The sequence below is a fragment of the Vicia villosa genome, linkage group LG7 (assembly GCF_029867415.1).
Source record: "Vicia villosa cultivar HV-30 ecotype Madison, WI linkage group LG7, Vvil1.0, whole genome shotgun sequence".
Classification (NCBI taxonomy): Eukaryota; Viridiplantae; Streptophyta; class Magnoliopsida; order Fabales; family Fabaceae; genus Vicia; species Vicia villosa.
Window position 1 is genome coordinate 83276269 of NC_081186.1, and position 24341 is coordinate 83300609.

At 35.3% G+C, this 24341-nt stretch overlaps 1 protein-coding gene, 1 long non-coding RNA gene and 1 pseudogene across 3 annotated transcripts; 2 read left to right on the top strand and 1 right to left on the bottom strand.

Annotated features, from left to right (window-relative positions):
* The first annotated feature begins 541 nt into the window (after positions 1 to 541).
* Positions 542 to 6586, top strand: LOC131621009 (probable LRR receptor-like serine/threonine-protein kinase At3g47570; annotated as a pseudogene).
* A 5256-nt stretch (positions 6587 to 11842) lies between these two features.
* LOC131619515 (uncharacterized) lies at positions 11843 to 15217 on the top strand. The gene is made up of 3 exons (XM_058890603.1): positions 11843 to 13305; positions 13489 to 14376; positions 14467 to 15217. The coding sequence occupies exons 1-3, from the start codon at positions 11843 to 11845 to the stop codon at positions 15215 to 15217; spliced, it is 3102 nt and encodes a 1033-aa protein (XP_058746586.1).
* A 1170-nt stretch (positions 15218 to 16387) lies between these two features.
* LOC131621010 (uncharacterized) lies at positions 16388 to 18506 on the bottom strand. Of its 2 annotated transcripts, none has more exons than XR_009289417.1 (2): positions 18040 to 18506; positions 16388 to 17935 (listed from the first exon to the last, which is right to left on the bottom strand). It is a non-coding gene; the product is annotated as an uncharacterized LOC131621010 (long non-coding RNA). The 2 variants fall into 2 exon arrangements; XR_009289418.1 differs by having other exon boundaries at positions 18028 to 18506.
* Positions 18507 to 24341: the final 5835 nt, after the last annotated feature.

Consider the following 24341-nt stretch of genomic DNA (forward strand, 5'->3'; position numbering starts at 1 on the left):
AAATAATGGGAGAGTTCCATTTTAAGAAAGATGAATTCAAAGTCAAAATGTATAAATGTATCTAACCACTATTAAATATTTTCATCATTACATTTTTTAATGATATTTCTAGTATCTAAAATAGAGGTAGCATTTTAATTTGAAAAATTAAGAGAATCTAAAACATTCATCTTTTTTCATTATAAATTGGGTTTTCCATTGAAAATCATCTATGTACCGTCGTTTTCCCTGACCTTAATTATTAACACATGAATCATCAATTAACATAATTAGTAGCATGTTAGAGGTTAGTGGTCTTTATTAATTACGTGTTGCACCAATATCACCATTTACGCATTCACAACAGAAGCTTTTTTGTTAAATCTGATATTTGTTTGGTAAAATATTTTGAATAAATTTCATTTATTTTCCATTTGATGTCCTTAATAACTGAGCTCTTTTGTCAAAATAAATAGTCAAATTTATTTACAGCCATACATAGTACATACTTCCCTTTATATATTGATCCTATCTCAAAGCTTGTGTATAACATAATACAGATTCTCCAATAGCGCAATATGAGGACATGTATGATGTTTTTTCTGTGCTTTGCTATCCAAGTATTGGTTTATTACATGCAGTCAACAAGAACATTTGCTCTTTCTTTGAGCTCTCAGACGGATAAGCTTGCTTTGCTAGCTTTGAAGGAAAAACTTACAAATGGGGTGCCTGATTCTCTGCCATCATGGAATGAGTCTCTACATTTCTGTGAATGGCAGGGTGTTACATGTGGCCGTCGTCACATGAGAGTCTCTGTCTTGCATTTGGAGAACAAAACTCTGGGTGGGACTCTCGGACCATTCTTGGGAAATCTAACCTTTCTTAGAATACTCAAACTTTCCAACACTGGTTTGCATGGTGAAATTCCAAAACAAGTTGGTCGATTGAAGCGCTTGCAAGTTCTTGACTTAAGGAATAACAAACTTCAAGGAGAAATTCCTATAGAACTTACTAACTGCACAAGTATTGAGGTAATTGATTTGCCATACAACCAACTCACAGGAATAGTTCCCTCTTGGTTTGGATTCATGAAGCATCTTACTAGGTTGAATCTATGTGCAAATAACCTAGTTGGTGCTATTCCATCTTCCCTTGGAAATATTTCATCACTTCAAAATATAAGACTTCCGTGGAATCACTTAGAAGGAAGCATACCCTATTCTTTAGGTAGCTTGTCAGGTTTGAAATGGCTAAATCTAGATTCAAATAATTTGTCAGGTGAAATCCCTCATTCTCTTTATAATCTTTCAAATATTCAAAGTTTTGATGTTGGGGGAAACAACTTATTTGGTAGCCTACCATCAAATATGAATCTTGCTTTCCCCAATCTTCAAGGGCTTTATTTAGGATGGAACAAAATAAGCGGAACTTTTCCATCTTCAATTTCTAATCTCACTGATTTGCAAGAATTTGATATAGGAGGTAATTATTTTAATGGGCCAATACCTCTTACTTTGGGTCGACTAAATAAACTCGAGAATTTTCTTATTGGCCATAATGATTTTGGGAGTGGAGAAGCTCACGATTTGGACTTCCTTTCCTCTTTAACCAATTGTACTAAATTGTCGAGGCTCATTTTTGCACATAATAAATTTGGTGGTAAATTGCCTAGTTTTATAGGAAACTAGCCGTCTACCCGTGCGATGCACGGTAAAATTATATATATATATATATATATATATATATATATATATATATATATATATATATATATATATTAAAAAATATGATTTAAGTATTTTCTAAAAAGTATATATTTTACTAAAAAAAACAATTTAATAGTTTGAATTAAATGAAAAATAAAATATATACTTATTTATAAGATAATTAAAAAATGTAAATTATATATAAAAAAAGTTCATATATTAATTAATTTTTAGAAATCAACTTATTATCTTACATATGTAAATAATAAAAATCAAAATTAAGCTATAATAATTAGAAAAACTATGATAAACAAAATAAAAAAAGAATAATTAAAAAATGAAAAGAAATTTTGGATTAGTTGGATAACTAAAGACGTATTGTAATAGAAGGTGGATTTCCTTATTTTTCATGTGTGAGAGTTTCGTTCTATTTGTTTTAATGGATTATGATAGTTTATTTTATTTTAAATAGTTTAAATTAAATGAAAAAATAAATTCCATATTTATAAGATAATTAAAAAAATGAAAATTGTATATAAATAAAAATTCATATACTAATCAATTTTTAGAAGTCAAGTTATTATCTTACATACGTAAGTAAATTTTGGATTAGTGAGATAGCTAGAGACATTGCATTGTGATAGAAGGTGGATTATGATAATTTTTTTGTCTTAATGAATTATGATAATTATTTTAATTAATTATCTTTTTTATATAAATTTAGAAAATTTTTGAATTAGGAAATAGAAATATAAAATAGATCAAAAATTAAAAAAATAAAATAAAAACCATATATTAAAAAATAAAAAATGTTTCTAAGTTACTTTCTCATACAACTCGACTTCTTCAATATTAATAAAAACATTAATAAACAACAGTAAAATATTAATAAGATACTAATTAAAAAAATAAAACTATGAAAAGAACACTACAAAATAAAACATAACCAAAATTAGACAATAAATTAGAAAATAATATTAAAGTAAGAAATAAGAATAGAAATCATTAATTTAGAATAATTTGTAAAGATCAATAAGATCATTTACAACCTATTTGATAAAATACAAAAAAAAAATAAAAAATAAAACCGTAGTAAATATTAGAAAACAATAATAAAACTAAGAGAACCCAACAAAATAAAACATAACCAAAAATTTTAAAAAATTATTAAAATTAGAAAGAAAAATAAAAATCATTAATTTAAATTAATTTGTAAAGTTCATTTACAACCTATTAGATTAACCAAATATATCAACTAATAAAACAAAATATTTTTGAAAATTTGTGATAAGTCTATACCTAGAAAGTGAATTAGCTAGCGACCATCAATAAAATTAGAAGAAAGTAAAATAATATAATGTTAAATAATAATTAAAAAGTAATAATAAAATAAATAAAGAGTAAAATTCTCTTTACATGACAAAAAATATATTTTAATTCATCTTGAAACTCATTCTATTTCACAACTTGATTTATTAAAAAAGAACCTTTACTAAGAAAATGTATTTTAGAATGCTTCAAAATCACCTGCAAATAAACACAACTAAAATTAGTAAAAAAAGTAAAATTAAAAATAAAATAATATTTAAACAAATAAAAATAAGTAAATAATAGAAATATAAAATAGAGAATACAAAATTACCTTAATATAAAGTGAAACAAATAAAAATAAATAAATAATAACAGTTACCTTAATACAAACTGAAATCTAGTCACCTAAACAAAAGAAAAAATGAAGTAAAATGAAGTGAGGTTGAGATTATCATAATCTAAACAACTGTAATGGAATAAACATACACATTCATATTCATATAAAGAATGACAAATTGTATCTATAAGTGTTGAAAGACATAATAAATATGCAGTTGTATTAGCAGAATGTGTTGATAGTCTTTGTTTAGTAGAAGATTACTTAGATTTCACCAAATTTGTATCTTTAAAAAAAATATGAAATAAGATATGATGTGGTCTACGTAAATAAGTAGAAGAAGTTTTGAAATAGAATTAAAAGACATGAGTGTGTAGAAGGAAGAGTTCTGGAAATTGATACATAAATTTAAATCCATCATAGCTCATTTGAATGATAATGCATCCGAACATGTGAGTAATGCATCCCCACGTTCTATATACATTGTTATGACATGGGAGATGGAGAGAAGTGGTTTTTTTGTTAGTGGGTTATGATATGGTTATGTTTAATATGTTTAATGTTTTAATGGGTTTATTTAAATTCAGTTATTAATTAATTAATAAGTAAAATTAATAAAATGAAATTATTTCAATTCAATATTTAATGTGAGGGTTAATTTAACGTGATGGTTAGTTGAAAAGTGAGAGTTAATATTTTATATATTAATAATTAATTTAATAATTAATAGAAACATTGGTGAATGGGGCAAAAAGAAGAGAGTAAATGAATAGTTTTTTTTTTTTTTGTAAATTTTAATATTTTTAGTTAATTAATTTATTATAGATTTTGGCGGGAAATTTTTTGAGAAGAAGTTGTAGGATTATAATTTAGTATGATTTTTCCATCAATCTTAGTTATTTTAATATGTGGTTTAATCAAATTTACGGAGTGATACCGGAAACAATAGGGCAACTAATCGGTTTAACTTTCTTAAACATTGGAAATAATTTCCTAGAGGGAACAATTCCACATTCAATTGGAAAGCTTAAGAATCTAGTAGGATTGGTCTTACAAGTAAACAAATTATCTGGTAAAATTCCTACAGCCATTGGCAATCTTACAAAGTTGTCTGAGCTATATCTGGTTGACAATAAACTGAAAGGAAACATTCCATTTACTCTCAGATATTGCACCCAACTGCAGATATTAAATATCTGTGAAAACAAATTGAGCGGTGATATACCCAATCAAACATTTGGCTATCTAAAGGATTTAATAAATTTATACTTGTGCAACAACTCATTGACAGGTCCCATTCCTTTAGAGTTTGGTAACTTGGATCATCTTTCAATTTTGAGTCTACACTCAAATAAGTTCACCGGTGAAATTCCCAAGGATCTCACTTCTTGTTTGACATTAACAAAGCTTATGTTATGGGGAAACTCTTTCCATGGAGAAATACCTCCATTCTTGGGATCTTTAAAGTCCTTAGAATTCATTGACATTTCTCACAACAATTTTTCAAGCACAATCCCTTTTGAACTAGAAAATCTGAAGTTTTTGATTATGTTGAACTTGTCTTTCAACAATCGTTATGGTGAAGTTCCCATAAGAGGTGTCTTTAGCAATGTATCAGCAATTTCACTAACTGGAAATAAGAACCTTTGTGGTGGGATACCTCAATTGAAGCTTCCAAAATGCATTAGGGCTTCCTCTGAGAAACATAAAGTGTCTCTAAAAAAGAAATTTATCATCACCAGTGTATTTGGTGGGATTTTGATTTCTTTCGTAGCTTTTATAATTGTCCATATTCTCACGAAAAAGTCCAAAAAGTTACCTTCTTCACCATCTCTTCAAAATAGGGCACTAAGAGTTACTTACGGAGAGTTACATGAAGCAACCAATGGATTTTCGTCATCCAATTTGGTTGGAACCGGAAGCTTTGGCTTGGTTTACAGAGGATCTCTTCACAACTTTGAAAGACCAATTGTTGTAAAGGTGTTGAATCTTGAAACACGCGGGGCAGCAAAGAGTTTCGTGGCAGAATGCAATGCTTTAGGAAAGATGAAACATCGGAATCTTGTCAAGATCCTAACTTGTTGTTCAAGTATTGATTACAAGGGCGAAGATTTCAAGGCTATTGTTTTCGAGTTCATGCCTAATGGGAGTCTAGAAAACTTGTTGCACAATAATAAAGGGTCCAAAAATCATAGTCTCAGCCTCACACAAAGGGTGGACATTGCTCTTGATGTAGCTCATGCATTGGATTATCTTCACCATGATGAAGATCAAGTTGTTGTTCACTGTGATGTTAAGCCAAGCAATGTACTTCTTGATGAAGATAATGTAGCTCACTTGGGAGACTTTGGCTTGGCCAGGCTATTTCATGGATCCACAGGACATTCAAGTAAAGATCAACTTGACTCCTCAACAATTAAAGGAACTATAGGATATGTGCCTCCAGGTAAAATTCTTTCTATCCCATTGATAATGTTTTGCATTTTTTGTGTGAATAGCTAGCACCTACTAATTGTTTTGAAGAAATATATAGTATATATAACAAAACCTTCGTATATAACCATCTTGTTAACCATTTGTTTTTATGTAGCACTGGTAATTGCTTGTTAACCATTACAAAATATTATTTATAATCTTTTATTTATTTTTGTATTAAAGTTTTTGTTGTTGCTAATTTGAGAAGAATATGGAGCTGGTGGTCCGGTAACATTAGAGGGAGATATCTATAGCTATGGAATTCTGTTGTTGGAAATGCTTACTGGAAAGAGACCAACAGATAATTTGTTTTTTGAGAATCTTAGTCTACACAACCTGTGTAAGATGAAAATTCCTGAAGAAATTCTTGACATAGTAGATTCACGTTTGGTTATGCCATTTGTTGAAGATCAGACATGGATTGTAGAAAACAACATAGAGGAGTGTTTAGTGATGTTTGGTAAAATAGGAGTTGCATGTTCTGAAGAATCTCCTACTCAAAGAATGCTCACAAAACATGTCATACTGGAGTTGTTTGAAATTAAACGGAAGTTGTCCCGCTAGACATTGTTACTACTATGATAAAAAGAAATAATGGTGTTCAGCTAGATGAAGATTGACAAGTCTTGGACTCATCATGATTGTTTTTTTACTGTCTTATTTTGTATCACGCTCAATTCCTATAAGAATTTGTGTTTGTAGTTACAATATATTTCTTTTTACTAAATCCGTGTTTGTAGTTACAATATATTTTCCTCGATGCATTTCATGTAAAGTTTTGGTGTAAATGTTTTTTATTCTTATCTATTCTTTAGTTAATGAATAGATAGATTAAGAAAATTGTGGTATTAAATGAGAGAATATTCTTACTAAAATTGTGATATTTATCTTTATCATAATATAGAATTAAAATTATTGAATCACAACCAAGCGGTTGAGCTCCATTGGCAAGGAGCCCCGTCCAAGGACGTACTTGGGGAATACCGAGTTCAATTCCCAGGTGGAACAATCTTGCTTGGCCAGTGCGCATGCCTCTCCGCACGAGCCGGATTAGTGGCCCACCTGTGGTGGGTCGACACCGGTGCGAATAGCAAAATTTTTTTTTTATTGAATCACACGCAAGAGTAGTATATGTAATAGACGTTGGCAGTGCAGAGCTAAGAATTTTAGGTAGTCTGGGCAAAACCATTGATTATTCATCTGTTTTAACATAATGCAGTTTGATTCGGTTTACAAAATACAAACTGCAAACCGAACTAAATTGTGCGGTTTTGTTAAAAGATGATCCAATCAAATCCGAACCAAATGCGATTTTTTGCGGTTTCGATTTTATTTGGTTTGGGTTACGGTTTTCTATTAGGTTGGTTTGATTTTGAACATCCTCTAGCTGTTGCATATGTACAAGAGAAACTATTATCTGGTTACTCATACATAATATATATATATATATATATATATATATATATATATATATATATATATATATATATATATATATATATATATATATATATATATATATATATATATATATATATATATTCATCAGCAAAATGAGATTTTTAATGACTTGCTTCGCAATCCTTTTTTCTTTAACTAACTGTACTCAACTATCTATGCTCATTTTGGGTGGAAATAAATTTGGTAGTAAGTTGCTTGAATTTATAGGAAACCTTTCTGTTGGTAGTTGATTAGTTGATAGTAGATAAAAGATAGTTTTAAAGAATTGTTTAGAAAGAAGGCTATGTCATTGATTTCCCCGATAGCATTGCCTATTTATTGGCTCAAATTACCAACCTCTCAATGGTAGTGAATTTTTCTACACTATATTAGTCCTTTCTAGAGTTATCATGATAGTTTAGTATCACGATAGTTCTAGGTTCTTCTATTATTTTCATATAATTATAGTTCTAGATTGATCTATCATATTCATACACACTATAGTTCCAGATTGTTCTACCATATTAATATACACTATAGTTCTTGGATATTCTACCACTTGTCGAACTCTATCCGCCAATTGAGCCATATCTCTAAAATAATTTGGATCTAATTTCTTTCTTATTTAGAAATCTAATCCCCTCGCAGCCATCTCGACTAATTCGTGTTATGGTACTTGGGTAAAGCACCTTGCCTTTAATAAATAGAATCTTTTGAGGTAATCATCTACAGGTTCGCTAAATTTGCACTTCACATTGACTATTTCACTCACACTTATTTTTGATTGGCCTATGTAGAATTGTTCATGAAAAAGTCTTTCCAATCGAGGACAATCTTGTATTGAGTTTGTTGAAAGGGTGGTAAACCATGTAAACACATATTTGGTCAGCAAACTAGGGAAGTATTTTATTCGAAGGTTCTTATTATTGGCTATATCCCCGAACTCAATAAGATAACGAGCTATATGTTCGACAATGGATTCACTGGTGTCACCAGAGAACTTTGTGAATTTTGGGACTTTCCAGCCCCTGGATAATTCAGTTTTTAAAATGTACTCCGATATTGGGGAAGTATATCTTGGTCTTCGAAGACCAACATTTACCCCGTTTTGCACCATGATTCTTTCGATCATGGTGGCCAGGTTGTTCTCTCCCAACATCTCATTCTATTGAAAACGCTGGACTATTTCGTTATCATTTTGGTTTCGATCAACTACTACTCTCCTAGGTTCTTCCTCACGAAGTATAGCCTGTTGGTTTCGTAGTGGTTCGACCCTTACTACTTGATTGTTTTCACCTATGTTCTGTGGGATTGGCTGAGTCTGATTAATTGTTTGATCTTTATCGAATGCTCTACCCCTGTTCTCTCTTACCTAATCGCGAATCGTTTCTATGGGGGCTCCAAAGAAATTTGCAATTCGTCCCATTTGTGCAGCCATCTGTTGATTCGACTGGGCATTCTGCAAGTTTGTCTGAGTTACATTTTGGATCAATGGGTTGAATATTTTACTCATCTGTTGGGCAAGGATTTCCAGCATTCCGTGGTTACTTGCGTCCATCTGTTGGCTTAAAATCGCTAACGTATTTGTGGTAAGAAAAGGCGAATGATTAGTGAATCCTGGTGATCGAAAATTCTGATTCGACTGATTAATACTAGAACTTGATCCTTGTAACGGAGAGAATGTTGTTTTCAGAGGATTCGTAAATGTGGATGTACTATTGTGTAAATCCTCCATAAAGGATGTTGGCATGCCATATGGAGGGTCTCGCATCGGCATCGATAATCCTGGTGTAAATGGCATGTATACATTGAATCCCTAGGGTCTAGGGGTCGAAGGTTTCCCCTGAGTCATTGCTGAGCAAACTTTTGGCATACTCTATGTTAGTTACCAAATTGTGTTAATATCTTGGGTAATTTTTGGTAATTTTCAAGTCTTTTTGTGATTAATAATAGTATTTTATTATCATTTTATATATTTATATTCTTATATTTATATTATTGTCAAATAGTGCTTATCTTTGCATTTTGTGTTGAATTTTATAGTTTTTGCTAGATCAATGGAAGCTTGGGCCATGGAAATGAATGGAAGATACACTACTAGAAATTTGGCCTACGGCCACGCTAAAATTGTCCACAGCTCAGAAACTGTGGCCACATATATGATTTAGCCATGATTATCAAAGCGTAGACGTATGTTATAGAAATGTTGAATCCGGAGTGTAAAACTGTGGCCTGTATAGCGGTAGATATTTTAGGCCGCAACTAAGAAACCGAGGCCTATAATTTTCAGTTCAAACTGTGGCCAAAACCCCAAAAAAAACCCTCCAAAAGTTCCCTCCTTTTTTTTTAGTTTCCCTCTATCTTTTAATATTTTCTTTTCTATTTTTTTAATTAAAAAAAAGAAAAAAATGAAAGAACAACAAAAACGATCGAGCCATATGTGAACAAAACACTATCTGAAAACTTCATCTCCCAAAACTATCTGAAAACTCCATCTCGCTTCGCCGCTCCGCCGCTCCGCCGCTGCTGCCACCTCCATCGCCTACAGGTTAGATTCTTCACCTTCATCTCTGCTTTCATCTCTGCTTCACCTTCATCTCACTAACCTCAATCATCTCACGAACCCTAACCCTCTTCATCTCACGAATCCTAACTCACGAACCCTAACTCTCTTCATCTCACGATTCTCTGTTCGTGTTCCTCATCTTCTCTATCGTCTCCTCTGATTTTGTTTGGACCTAATATATATTTTGTTTTGTAGTTGAGGTACCAAAGCTTCTGGAGGCTTCCTCTATTCATCTGCGTACGATTATCTGGGTACGATTCTCTTCTCTCTTCGTGTTCCTCATCTTCCCTCGTCTCCTCTGATTTTTTTTGACCTAATATATATTTTGTTTTGCATGTGAGGTACCAAAGCTTCTGGAGGCTAATACGGTAGGGTTTCTTTTTGACCTAATCTATGTTTAAAGAAATTCTACTACTGATGTTTGGATAGTGTGATTTGATGCATGTTTTGTTTTGACCTAATCTACTGAGGGCTTCATTTTGACCTAATCTCTGCATTGTTATATCTGTTGTTGTTATTTATGTTAGATTTTGTTATGGTGATTTGAAACTGAGAGAGGCACTGAGTTTGTGTTAGACTTTGTTATGGTGATTTAGGTTAGATTTTGTTAGGGTTGAAAACTGATCTGGATTTTAGGTTGAGAAAGTATGTTAGATTCAAGTTATAACTGCTATTTCCGTTATTTGACTGTTAGTATTGTTAAATCTAAAATTGATTTTCTGTTTGGGACGAAATCAGAATGCTAGTTATGCTTAATATCATAAATTGAATTGAATTTCTTGTGATTATTAGAAGAAATTCTTGTTATTATGATATGTGTATGTGTATGATAATTTATGAATTTTACTCTGAAACTCTATTATGCTGCAATATACTATAGATTATTCATTTGAAGGAAGTTTGTAATTATGTATTTTTTGTTTGTTTGTTTAGGGGAGGAATATTCTTGAAACAGATCATCCAGAAGGTCCTTTTGGCACTAAGGTCAGTGTTCTAACTTGTTTCTGAGCTCACTTAGATTTGTGTTTGCTGCTGCTTTCCTATGTGTTGGATTAGATCTTGCTAGAGTTGATTTTGACATGTACTTTGTAGCGGAATGATTTGTGTTTGATGACCTTTAAGTAGAAAAGTGATTTTTTGGCAAACTAGTAACTACTTTCATATCATAATATATTGGAAACTGACTATGCATTGATTATGATTTTCCTCTTTCACTTTGTTCATGCTTATTATCCATAGTAGTTGCAATTTGCAAGTATCATTACTATATCTATTGTTCATGATGGCGTTGATATTGATGATTCCACTACAGTAGGGTATTATGTTCAAATGCAATTGTACTTATTTATATTAGTTACACTAAAACAAGATGAGTAACAGAATCATATGTACTTATGTTGTTTAACTGGATTCCTCATGATGCAGAGTGAAATTTTATTGAGGGGGGTTTGTAATTTTGTATGTCCTAAATCTTTGTGAGACTTATGAGAGGAGCTTGAACACTGACGATTTAGATGGGTGTCCACCCCCGCCTTAAAATCGTTTTTTTCTTTCTGGTGAAAAGAAATGTCCCTCTATGATTCCAAAGAGAGAGATACCTCTGATTAGTTTGTGGAGGGTATGAGGAGGAAGGCTGGGTCTGGTCTTGTTACCTAGGTGAGGAGTGTTCCCTTGAAGGGTCTTTTCTATAGGCTTTTTCTTATTTTCGACTATAAAAAAAGAGTGTAAATCTGTCTGGAATTTTTAGTGGAGGCTGTCTTTCTTTGGCTGGGAAGAGGAACTTCTCTCCAATCTCTGTCAGAGAGAGAGAGATCCGCCTCTGCCACCACCAACTGCATTTTATTTCTTGCAAAGATTCTGTCCCAGTAATTCCATTTATATACAATAATTCTGTCCCAGTAATTTTTTGGTTGCTCAACACATGTTTTGGTACTGTTAGTGCATTTTTTTATATGAATTCAGTTTTGAATGTGTTATGTGTTTTGAATGTGTTATGTGTTGTGTTTCAAATATATAGATTATCAAGCGATGGACAAAGAGTGGACTAAATTACCGTGGTTTAGTCAAGAGTACATCAACGGTGTTACTCGATTTTTAGACTTTGCCTTCACTAAAGGAAGTCCTCAAGGAGGTGAACTTCTATGCCCTTGTGCTAAGTGTAAAAATATATATTGGAAAACCAGGGATATTATTAGGGATCACCTAATAGCCAAAGGTTTTCTAGACGGTTATGACGTTTGGGTGCACCATGGGGAGAAACTACAAAGGTCTATGGAAATTGGTGATGGGATGGAAGATCAAGATGGATCACATGATGACATTCCTGGCTTATTGCATGACATATATGGAGATAGGGCAGAAGCACACGGAGTTGGTGAAGGTCCCAATGACGAGGCTAGAACGTTTTACAGTTTGATTAAAGAGGCGGAACAAGAACTGTACCCTGGATGCAAAGACTTCTCTTCGTTATCATTCACGATTCGACTCTACTTGTTGAAATGTCTCCACGGCTGGAGCAATACGTCATTCACTGCCCTATTAGAATTATTGAAAGAAGCAATGCCTGATTTGAACATTCCGGAATCATTTTACAAGACAAAAGCCATGATAAGTGGTTTAGGCCTTGATTATAAGAAGATAGATGCGTGCCCAAATGATTGCATGCTATTTTGGAAGGAGCATGAAAAGGACAATTCTTGCACTATTTGTGAAGCTTCACGGTGGAAACAAAATGCTGCAACTGAAGGATGCGAGTCTGAGCAACCCAAAAATGACTGTAGAGTTCCTGCAAAAGTTTTGAGGCACTTTCCGTTGATTCCTAGACTACAAAGGTTGTTCATGTGTTCAAAGACAGCTGAGTCAATGAGATGGCATGAAGAAGAGCGCTCAAAAGATGGAAAATTGAGGCATCCTGCTGACGGTAAAGCGTGGAAGGACTTTGATGAGCTCCATCCAGATTTTTCTAGTGAGTCCCGCAATGTAAGACTTGGCTTAACGAGTGATGGGTTTAATCCATTTAGGACCATGAGCTTATCTCATAGTACATGGCCTGTCTTGATGATGGTATACAACACACCACCTTGGCTGTCCATGAAACCTGAATATACAATGTTGTCATTGTTGATTCCTGGACCAAAATCTCCAGGCAACGATATCGATGTTTACCTCCAACCACTGATAGAGGAGCTAAAGGAGTTATGGGAATCCGGCATAGAGACATATGATTCTTCAATGAATCAAACTTTTCAAATGCGTGCAGCTCTTCTGTGGACAATTAGTGACTACCCTGCTTATGCTATGTTGTCGGGATGGAGCACCAAAGGAAAATTGGCGTGTGCTTGTTGTAAATCTAACACCAATTCGTTATACCTCAAACACAGTCATAAGATGTGTTATATGGACCACCGTACCTTTTTACCAAGAACTCATTCTTGGAGAGACGATGTCAAATCATTTAACGGAGAAGAAGAACATAGAACTGCACCATCCATGTTAAACGGGGCTGAAATTCTTGAACTCTTAAAAGATTTCAATAATGAATTTGGGAAGAAAAAGAAGAAAGTTGATGGCCCGTGGAAGAAGAGGTCAATTTTTTTTGAGTTGCCTTACTGGGCTCAAAATACATTGCGCCATAACTTAGATGTAATGCACATTGAAAAAAACATATTTGATAGTATTGTTGGAACTCTTTTGGACATCATGGGGAAGACAAAAGATCATATTAAAGCCCGTTATGATTTGCAAGAAATGGGAATTAGAGAAAAACTTCATCCAAGGGAGATTGGTGGAGGACGTTCAGAGTTTGCAAAAGCGTGTTTTTCAATGACTCCGCACGAGAAGTCAATTTTTTGTGGAGTTATAAAGGCTGCCAAGTTACCAGATGGGACTGCATCAAATATTTCAAAATGTGTACAAGTTGGTGACAGAAAAATATCTGGTTACAAGAGTCATGATGCACATTTCATGTTACACTATTTGTTGCAAATCGCAGTAAGAAGCACAATGCCCAAGGAGGTGGCAACCCCACTAATTCGTCTTGGTTCCTTTTTCCGCTCTCTATGTCAGAAAGTTATACAAGTGGAAGATTTAGATTACCTAGAAAATGAGATTGCAGAGATACTTTGTCAGTTGGAGATGATATTTCCTCCAAGTTTCTTTGACATAATGGTTCACTTGCCTATTCACCTTGTAAATGAAGTTAGATTGGGTGGTCCTGTTCAATTTCGATGGATGTATCCCACCGAAAGATACTTGTGTAAACTTAAGAACTATGTCCGCAATAGAGCTTATCCTGAAGGTTCTATTGCCAAGGGGTATCTGGCTGAAGAAGCTATAACATTTTGCTCAAGGTATTTGCATAGCAATGTAGATACAAGGTTTAATAGGAAGAGTCGGAATTATGATGTTACCGATTCACTTGAAACAGATCCAGATGATTACTTTACAACTGCCGGTCGTCCTTTAGGGGGGGCAGGCAAACCCTTTCATCTTGATGTGAAATCAAAGGATGATGCCCATCGATACATCTTATTCAATTGCAATGAAGTTCAAATTTACATCAGGTAGTACAATAACTATTTGTCCTCCTATGTATTTATCTACTAATCCTAAGATTAGAGATATGTTAACATATAATTTGTTGACTTTTGTAGTGAGCATGATCAAAGTGTTAATTCAAACACTAACAAAAGGAAGTGGACCAAGGCCAAAACTCAAAGTAAAGAATTTAGTGAATGGTTTAAAACTCGTGCCCAGAATGATGATGTGCCATTACAACTTGAAAAACTTTCTAGAGGTCCTAATTTTGTTGCAAAGAGGTATCCAGGTTATGTCATTAATGGATATAGGTTCCATACTAGGAAACGAGATACAAATCGCAAAACTCAAAATTCTGGCGTAACTTTAGTTTCACTAACTTCAAGTTTCGCTAGCTCCAAGGATGGAAATCCTAGGACAGAACCCATCACATATTATGGAACCATTGTTGATATAATTGAGTTATACTACTATGGAAATTTCAACTTTGTATTGTTTAAGTGCGATTGGTTTGAGGTTGAAAAAGACAAATACGGACTTACTTGTGTGCGTTTCAATAAGAAAATTTATCAGAATGATCCATTTGTGCTACCTTCTCAAGTTCATCAATGTTACTATGTCCAAGACCCTTTTGATCCAAACCGGCATTATGCTCTGCAAACAGTTCCACGAGATTTCTTTAACATTGCTGACCCGTCAAACTTACAAGCTGAAAGTGGAGAAAATAGTGATGGTGATGGTGAATTAAATTGGGTTAGGGAAGACATACCTGCAACAATAGCTGAAACACCTTATGAAATGAATGAAGCTGAAAGTGATGGAGAGGATTTTGATTATGATGATACCCTATTTGATTTCATGGACTAATGTCAATCTATTTCATTTCTGGTGTAATACATTTCTTTTTTATTTTCCATTTGAACTTTTCATGTATTGGTTTTATGAGCTGTTTTCATTAGGAGAATGACAATATCATTAGAATTTCTGATGTAACTGATTGGATATTGCAAATTAGTGAATTATTTGTGACTGGTTTTTATTTGTGACTGATTAGAATTTCTATTTCCTGATGTAACTGGTTTTTATTTTCCATTCTGATATCATTAGAATTTCATGTCCAGTAATTTGTGAGTTATTGTTAACCGTTTGATATCATTAGAATTTCCATTCTGATTTGTGACTGATTAGAATTTCTTTTTCCTGATGTAACTTCTTTTAATATTTTCCATGTTAACAGAAAATGAAGAAGGTTTCAAACTTGCAAAAGAAGACGGCTGCCGCACAAAAGGGTGAACAAGTTACCGCCAATTTTCGGTTGCCTCTATTTAGATCCAGTGCTGAATTGGCTAAGAAGTATGATATCAAATGCGAGATGGTAAATAATAATAACCGTGAAGGAACTAGTAAAGTGGGCATCCGACCTCCTTTTGTGCCTGCATCTAGGGAACTATTCAACTTATCTAAGTTTGAAACTGCTGCTTCAAAGATTGATAGTTCGGCCGATGTGTTTTATCCAACCAAAATGAGGACAAGGCAGACAACTCCCAGAAAAGTAGGGGCTGAATGTACTGATTCAAGGACCATGCAGCAAGTGAATCCCAAAACAGGGCCTGAAATTGCTTCAAGGTGTTGCACCCCAAAATTTGCCCATCCTAATTTACATCCATCTGGCTCAGGCTTTTCAATTCACCTGCATACCTCCATTAAATTCATCTAACAAATCATACATTCATTCATTGAGAACAATGTTGTTTCATTAAATTAGTGTGGATGGATCAAAGGCATCAACTGAATTAAGGTTTATTTCCCTAGTATCAAAAGGATCTTTCTTAAGGAAATGTGGACACAATTATTTGATGAAATGCTTGGATTACAAGTTATGTTGCAAGACTTGATGAATATGTAGCAAGATGATGTGTATTGGATCATTGCCGGGATTGAGTTGCTTTGATAAAGACTTTAAAAGGTTCACACTATGGTCATAGAATTCTATGTAAGACATCAATCAAAAGGAGCATGCAAGTAAAAGACTCAAAGGGAAAAGAAGAAAAGATCCCTCTATAAGTCAAAATTACATCAAGATTCAGAAGTTCTTCTCGAATTAAAGAAAAAAACATAAAAGGCTACTTGGTCAAGAATCCAAAGTTCATTACAGTACTATTATCAAGGCTTATACAAATTTCCTAAGGCTATTCCATGAGTTAATGAGTCAATACATGTTCAACCAAAATATTCCCATTCAAGTTCACATTCTTGCTGTAGCCACCTAAGTATATATTACAAATTCAACAACCCAGGTTTCAAGCTCTTCGCTACGCACACGAGCCATCTCGAACCCATCCATTCCAAGCCTTCACAGCCTCGTGCCCCACGTTTCAAGCTAAAGCAAACCTCCAAACCTGCACCAGTTCAAACCATAAGATAAGCTCCAGCTGCATATAAACTAAGTTAACATACATTCACATAAAAACCTAACCAAAAACAGCCTTGCACATATTAAATTAATAGCCATGCATCAATGAAGCATTCACATACAAATACCAAACAATAACCACATACACATAGCAGTCCTGCAAAATCATAATCCAAAACCTGCATAACAATTCAGCTGCCCTGCATCAAACACACTAAGCCAGTTCAGAAACAATTCATAACAGAATCCAATCAACTCTCAGTCAGCCCCATTTGTTTCTTTCTCTAACAGAACTAACATTCTTTTTTCCCATTCCTAACTAACTTTCAAAACAGTCCCTGCAACAATTAAACCAACCTGCAGCCAGCCCTACATTTATCATATATTTACTCCAACCCCAACAGTTTTTAACAGATAACTAACTGTTAACAACCAATAACCAATTCAGTTACTACCTAACTAACCTCAACCATCTTATAACTACCCCTAACCGAATCTCTAACCAACTCCCAACATTCACTAACAGAATTTCCTAACTTCTAACAACCTAACCACCAAACAGTTACTAACTAACTCCTAACTAACAGCTATCAGAAAAATCAGAAGAATAACTAACCTCTTCAGACTCAATCTCCACCTTCAGTTCCATAACAGATTCTTCAATCTAAGGGCTCAAAATCCTTCTGCCCTAACTGATTCTCTTCCCCCAACCAACCTCTATATAACAGAACCCTCCATCATTCTTCACTCTCTTCCACCATTTTTCCTCTCTTCACAACTCACCATAACAGAACCTTTCACTCCACCATTTTTTGTTCATCACCTCACACTGATTCATCATCTTCACCTTCTTCATTCTTCATTCTCATCACTCTCTCTGAATATTCCCATCTCCTCCATAACCAAACTCATTCAAAGCTTCTTGAACCATCCTCTTCAGAGCATTGATCAAGCTCTGAAAGAGGTGAAGCATAGCCTCCTTCGACCTTCACTATCACTCCCACTTCATTCATCATCTCCATTCACACTACCACCATTTTTCTGTTTCACTGCTCCCTCCACAAGTCGCCTTCACGCATTCTTCGACTCCCTCTGCAAATTCATCATCACGTTCATCATCTTGATCCTTCAACTCCAATAATCGCACAATCTTCATCATCTTCAAGGTATACCTGTAGAATCGACAATTATTCAACACAGAAGCAGAAATTCAGAGAAGAAAGGAGTAAGACGAAGTGGAAACGATCTAGAGCACGAGAGTTACATAGATATTTACATGGAGTGACCTTCTTCCATTTGCTTGCACTCATCTTCGTTTTCGCACCGCTCGGAATCTCCTCTCCGGTTTGCTCTCCTCCCAACATCGATCGTCATTTCAGAACCTAGGGTTCTTCCAAACGCTTCGATCAGGGGTTATTGAGTTTTGAACGAAGAAATTGGGGTTAGGAATCGAAAAGAGGAGGTTGTGGATAGCATGAGTCACGGCGGCATTGTGAGTGGTGGTCGGAGAAGATGAAGAAGAACCACCGTCAGCGCTTCATCGTGAAAGGAAGAAGGGTGAGCCGGCCGCCGCTGTGTATTCTTCGTGAAGGAGGAAGAAGATTCGTTTGATGCTCAAAGGTCACACATTTTACCCTAATCCCCTTTTCTTGTTCATTTCAATTTCTTTTTTTTATTAATTAACAAATTGAATTAAGTAAGTTCATGATATTAGTGGAAAATGTTGGTAGGATTCAAGTCTGATTAATTGTCATTGATTGCTAATTAACATCAAAATCTGATATTATTTGAATAAAACCGAGTATTAAAAACATAAGATATGGATCAAACTCAATTCACCTTTGGGCCTAATCGTTGCTATTCGCCCCCTTCTTGAGCCCGTTGCCACTGTTTTTTGCTGAGAATTGAAACAAAAACAAACTCTGTTTGGGCCAATCTTCCAGTGGGCCTGCACCCATTGCTCCTCACAATCCCATTTTCACTGTTCACCCCTGTTTCAATTTTTTTAATTAACAATTTAGATGTTAATTAGTTTTTGTTATTTCTTTTAATAATAAAATGCTATTTTGCTCATATCCATTTTGAGACCTTTAACACAATTTTGACATATAAAAATAATCATTAAAAATATTAGTTTTTAGGCTATTTGTTTTTTAGTCTTGACTTGTAATTCAATTTCTCCCATAAAAATCAACATAAAAAAATAGTAGTATCTTACTTCATTTTTGCACTATGTTTTTGACTTGCTACTTCATGCTTGTGTATAATTTTGTACCATTGTGTTACTCACTATTGACTTCTAATTGTGACTTTTATTTTCATGTTTCCTTTATTCCTAACCTTAGGTAGAAACCATGATAACATTAGGTAGAAATTCCCTTCATACTTAGGTTAGTTTCTTTTCCTTTTCAACTTTAAAACACCTAACAATATCCAAATAAATTTCCCATAAAAAATACCAAGAAAACTCATAAAAAATGACTAATAAATACTTTGACTAATAAAAAGGGAATGGAAGCTTGTAACTTCTCTTGCTTAAGGGATGTTCGAGTGCTTGGAGCTCCCTTGCTTAAGGGTTCCATTCAGGCGTAAGTTCCCAACCTCTAAAAAACACAAACCAAAGAGTAACTCGAGTTTCCCTTGCTTAAGGGATTTCCTCGAAACGCTCAGACTCTCTTCTCTATCTCGCCTCCGAGGCATTCTTTAATCGGACATGTTATTTCCGCTCCATTCCCAGCTTAAGACTCCAGAGGTCGAGCAGCGGAGTGCGAATGTAACTTCGTCCACTAAAAAAACACAAAAACAAACAAAACTATAGAGCCGAACTACGGCGCTCTGATTCCTGAAAAGGATACGTAGGCATTAGGTCGCGGGGCCTAAGCGAGCACAACTATTTAAAAACCTTATTTTCCCCGTGTTTCTTTTCATTCATTTGCATGCATTCCCTTAGTAATTAAGCTTTAGATTTATACACCCTTTAGATAGCAACAAACGTAGGTGGATACCATCGAGTACGATGGGCATGAGGGGTGCTAGTACCTTCCCCTTGCGTAACCGACTCCCGTACCCTATCTCTGGTCGAAAGACCTCGTTCTTATCCATCTTAGGTTTTCTGATATTCCTTTCCCTTATGGGATAAATATATTGGTGGCGACTCTGTTGTTCTTTTTTCGCGAGCGTGCGACAGCTGGCGACTCTGCTGGGGACGTTGCTAGACCTATTGCGGGTCCATTCTTAGCGAGTCGATCCTAGCCTGCATTTGTTTGTTTATTTACTGGGTGTTTACTTGTTTTATGTCTATACCTTGTATATATGTTTGCATGCTTATTCTTTGCATGCATATCATGTTTATTTCTGTTTGCACATCATGCATATGGATTATATTTTGTGTTCCCTGGGGTCTTCTGTTCTGTTTTGCAGGTGGGGGGTTTGTATGAGGTAAAAGGCCCACTACCCAGGCCAGTGACACATAGGATTAGCGTGGATGCTCATGTTGACTCCCGTAGCGCTTGCTATGATCGAGCTTGACATGGGGTACCACAACTGGGCGAGGTTCTTTCATGGAACAATGTGTCTGGCACGCTTGTTGCCTCAAACACTTTGTACCCCATGAGAACTGTAGACCCTAGTGACCATTAGGGACCACTTGTCCGTGTCTAGACTACACACCTGTGAGATTGGGATGGGACAGGAAACCTAACCTTCATCATACCCGGATTTCTGCTATTCAACAAAAGGCGTCGAACCTTTGATCCTGGGACATTTGACTTATACAAAAGTTCTACATCAGTTATCTATCAGAATCAACGTCGAACCTCTGAATCTGGAAGGTTCGACCTTATTTGACTTATGCAAAGGCTATATATCAGAATCAACGTCGAACCTCTGAATCTGGAGGGTTCGACCATCTTTGACTTATGCACAAGCTATTTATCCAGAAAGCAACGTCGAACCTCTGAATCTGGAGGGTTCGACCATATCTTATTGACCATGAGAAGCTGTTATCCAAGAGGCCTTGATCCTTGATCCTGATTCCTGATACATTTGCATCTTCATTAACATTTTTGCATTCATGCATGTGCATCCATAGTTACCAAGACTCTTACCTCTTCCTCTCCATCAGATCAGACAAGACGATTCCTCCACACCGATATCTGACAAGAGCTCACAGAAGAAGAATCATGGGGAATTACAAACAAGATTAAGCTACTATCAGAGAATCCCACGCCCCCTAAAGGGGGCACCTTCCACCAGTGGACCATGAGGATTTTATATTTGTCAGAGAACATTTTATTTACATCATAATAAGGCCAATCTTGCCATTGTCTAGATTTCTCGAGTATTTTCAATTGTAATACTTTTGTTGTTATCAAGTACTTCTCATTGTAAGAAACCCATTCTGTTTGAATAAATAAAAAATAATGCAATATACATGTTTTTCTCAAATCATTTCATCTTTGTCATTATGTTCATTGATATTCAATTCATTTGTCTTAAGCAACTAAAAAAGGAGAATGATGAAAAATCAAAAACACATGAATCACTAATTGTATGCTTCTGGAACAAAGATCCTGCTGACGATGTACAGGCATTATTTCAATTCCTAAACACTGGAGTTATAAGGGAGTGAAACCCTCGTCAACCCCTTTGAGCCTAAGGAGTAGTAGTTTCTTTTCAAACATGCAAAACCCTCAATCTTAACCAGGGGCAGGGTAGTCTTCAGTTAGTGCGACCGAGTGCTCAACTTTCAGGTATTCCATCAGAGGATCAATCATATCTCATATCTCACAAAAAAAAAAGAGAAGAAGAGCACAATCTACAATGGATGTCTCTCATTCACCAAGAAGAAGGCAGTCACAACCTTTTCATCGAGTCAATCACCAAAGTCATACAATTTGTTCCCGAACGAGACAAAAAAAAAGAGAATGAAAAGAAAGTCATGAATCATGATAAAAAGAAAAAGAAAGAAAGAAACAATAGCCCGCTAAGTCAAAAAAAAAAAAAGCTTTGAAGCAATTGACTTAGGCAAAAATTAGGGCATATCCCGCTGGACAACGAAAACCAAAATCAAAAGAAACTTCTTGTCCAGGCAAAAGTTAGGGAAAGCAAAAGACAAAGCAAAAGAAAAATCCTCCAAAGGACAAGTTGTCGTGACCATCAACAAAAGCACAAAAAGGTGACTGCCACCTCCATCAAAGCTATAAAGGATCCTCATCCATCACAATCCTTCCTGAAAGGCGAATACTCGTGTCGGACTAGCTGAACGTAGGACTGGAGAACATCACGAAGAAGGGGTGGGTTAAGTAGAACTTGAGCCTTTATCCTTTGTTTCTCAAACCGTGAACCCGGCCACATTACAACCCTCAAAAGTCCTAATTGAAGCATGGTTCGTTCCGAGAGCATACAAACTATAAATCATGTCAAAACTGACTCCTAATGTTGCTGTGTCACTTGTGTTAGTATCAGTACAACATTTTGACAAATAAAACTTTTTCTTTGAGATTAACATGTGCATTGCATTCCCATTATCTTTTCAAAACAGAATTGTCTCTAATTAGAAAGTAAGTACTTGATACCAAGGAAAGCTTAACATCGAAAGTCAGTCAAGTAATCTTACAAAGGCAAAGGTTGGTCATCCACAAAGCAAATCTCTGAAGCACCCATCTGGTGGAAGAGTTCCCTTCAATCTGGAGCATTCATCCCTTCATCCACACTGGGGCAGACCATTACAAATCTCCATGATTCAAGCATATCAAAGTTTTATCTCAAGAGATCCTACAAGCTGGGGCAAGCTAGTGACAATTCATTTTTTCATCCCCAAGCAAGTGTCAGATATCAAGACAAGTGCCGAGGAGTCAAGTCAAACACCTCACCTTCACAAGTCCTATCCTTCAAGAACAACCTTTCCGCAAGGGCATCCTCCATCAACTCCTTGTATCCTGGAAACAATCATTACATTCCATTCATACATTCATCATACATATCATTGCATTCTCATTGGCATATCTCCCTCAATAATCCAATCATCAACAAATCAGGGACATCCACCCTATCTTGAATCAAGCAAAGTTCAGAACTCCACCTAATCTATTCTCCACAAAGCAGAAACCCTGACCATCAATCAATACACTACATATAGAATTCATTACATTGCATCTCCAGAAGTGCATAAAATAAGTCAAACATTTGCATATGAAGCATAAGCCAAGTTACTCACCAGATGGGGTCCCTACAAGCATTCAATTAATAGTCCACTGGATCACTCAGAGTTACCATGGTGGTGCCATCTCCTCAAGTCAATCATGTTCATCTTGCTTCAACCCAGAGTTGGTGTCTTTGTGTTCAACCTAGAGTTGACCTTCCTTTCATCTTTTAACCCCCGAGTTAATTATCTTTTCCCACTCACCCAGAGTTGACGGTCACCTTTTATTCAACCCAGAGTTGATGTTTGTCTTTTATTCGACCCAGAGTTGATGCTTATCTTTTTCCCACTCAACCCAGAGTTGATGGTTGTCTTGTTTTTTTCCCACTCACCCAGAGTTGACGGTCACCTTTTATTCAACCCAGAGTTGATGTTTGTCTTTTATTCAACCCAGAGTTGATGCTTATCTTTTTCCCACTCAACCCAGAGTTGATGGTTGTCTTGTTTCTTTCCCACTCACTCAGAGTTGACGGTCACCTTTTATTCAACCCAGAGTTGATGTTTGTCTTTTATTCAACCCAGAGTTGACGCTTATCTTTTTCCCACTCAACCCAGAGTTGATGGTTGTCTCGTTTCTTTCCCTCTCACCCAGAGTTGACGGATATTTCTTCTTGTTTCTTTTCCCACTCAACCCAGAGTTGACGGTTATCTTTTACTCAACCCAGAGTTGACCCTTCTCTTTTTTCCACTCAACCCAGAGTTGATGGTTGTCTTCTTGTCTTTTTCCCACTCAACCCAGAGTTGACGGTTATTTCTAATTGTTCATCTTTCCACCTTCAACCCATAGTCATTATCCAATAACTTTCTCTCAACCCAGAGTTGATCTTCTTTCTTTCCTTCTCAACCCAGAAAAGACCCACTTTTCTTTTTCAACCCAGAGTTGACGTTTATTTCATTTCTAACCCAGAGTTAATTTGTTCAACCTAGAGTTGATACAATCTCCCTCATTGGAGTTGACACCATCTTTTCCCCAGTGGATCCTATCTCATAAGGCAAATTTTCAGGTTCACTTGGTATTTAATCTTCTTCCACCTTGAATGCTCGAAAGGCTAGCGCCAATCTCTCCTTCAAGTTTAAGACGATTAAATAGGGGCAGCTGTTGCACCCCAAAATTTGCCCATCCTAATTTACATCCATCTGGCTCAGGCTTTTCAATTCACCTGCATACCTCCATTAAATTCATCTAACAAATCATACATTCATTCATTGAGAACAATGTTGTTTCATTAAATTAGTGTGGATGGATCAAAGGCATCAACTGAATTAAGGTTTATTTCCCTAGTATCAAAAGGATCTTTCTTAAGGAAATGTGGACACAATTATTTGATGAAATGCTTGGATTACAAGTTATGTTGCAAGACTTGATGAATATGTAG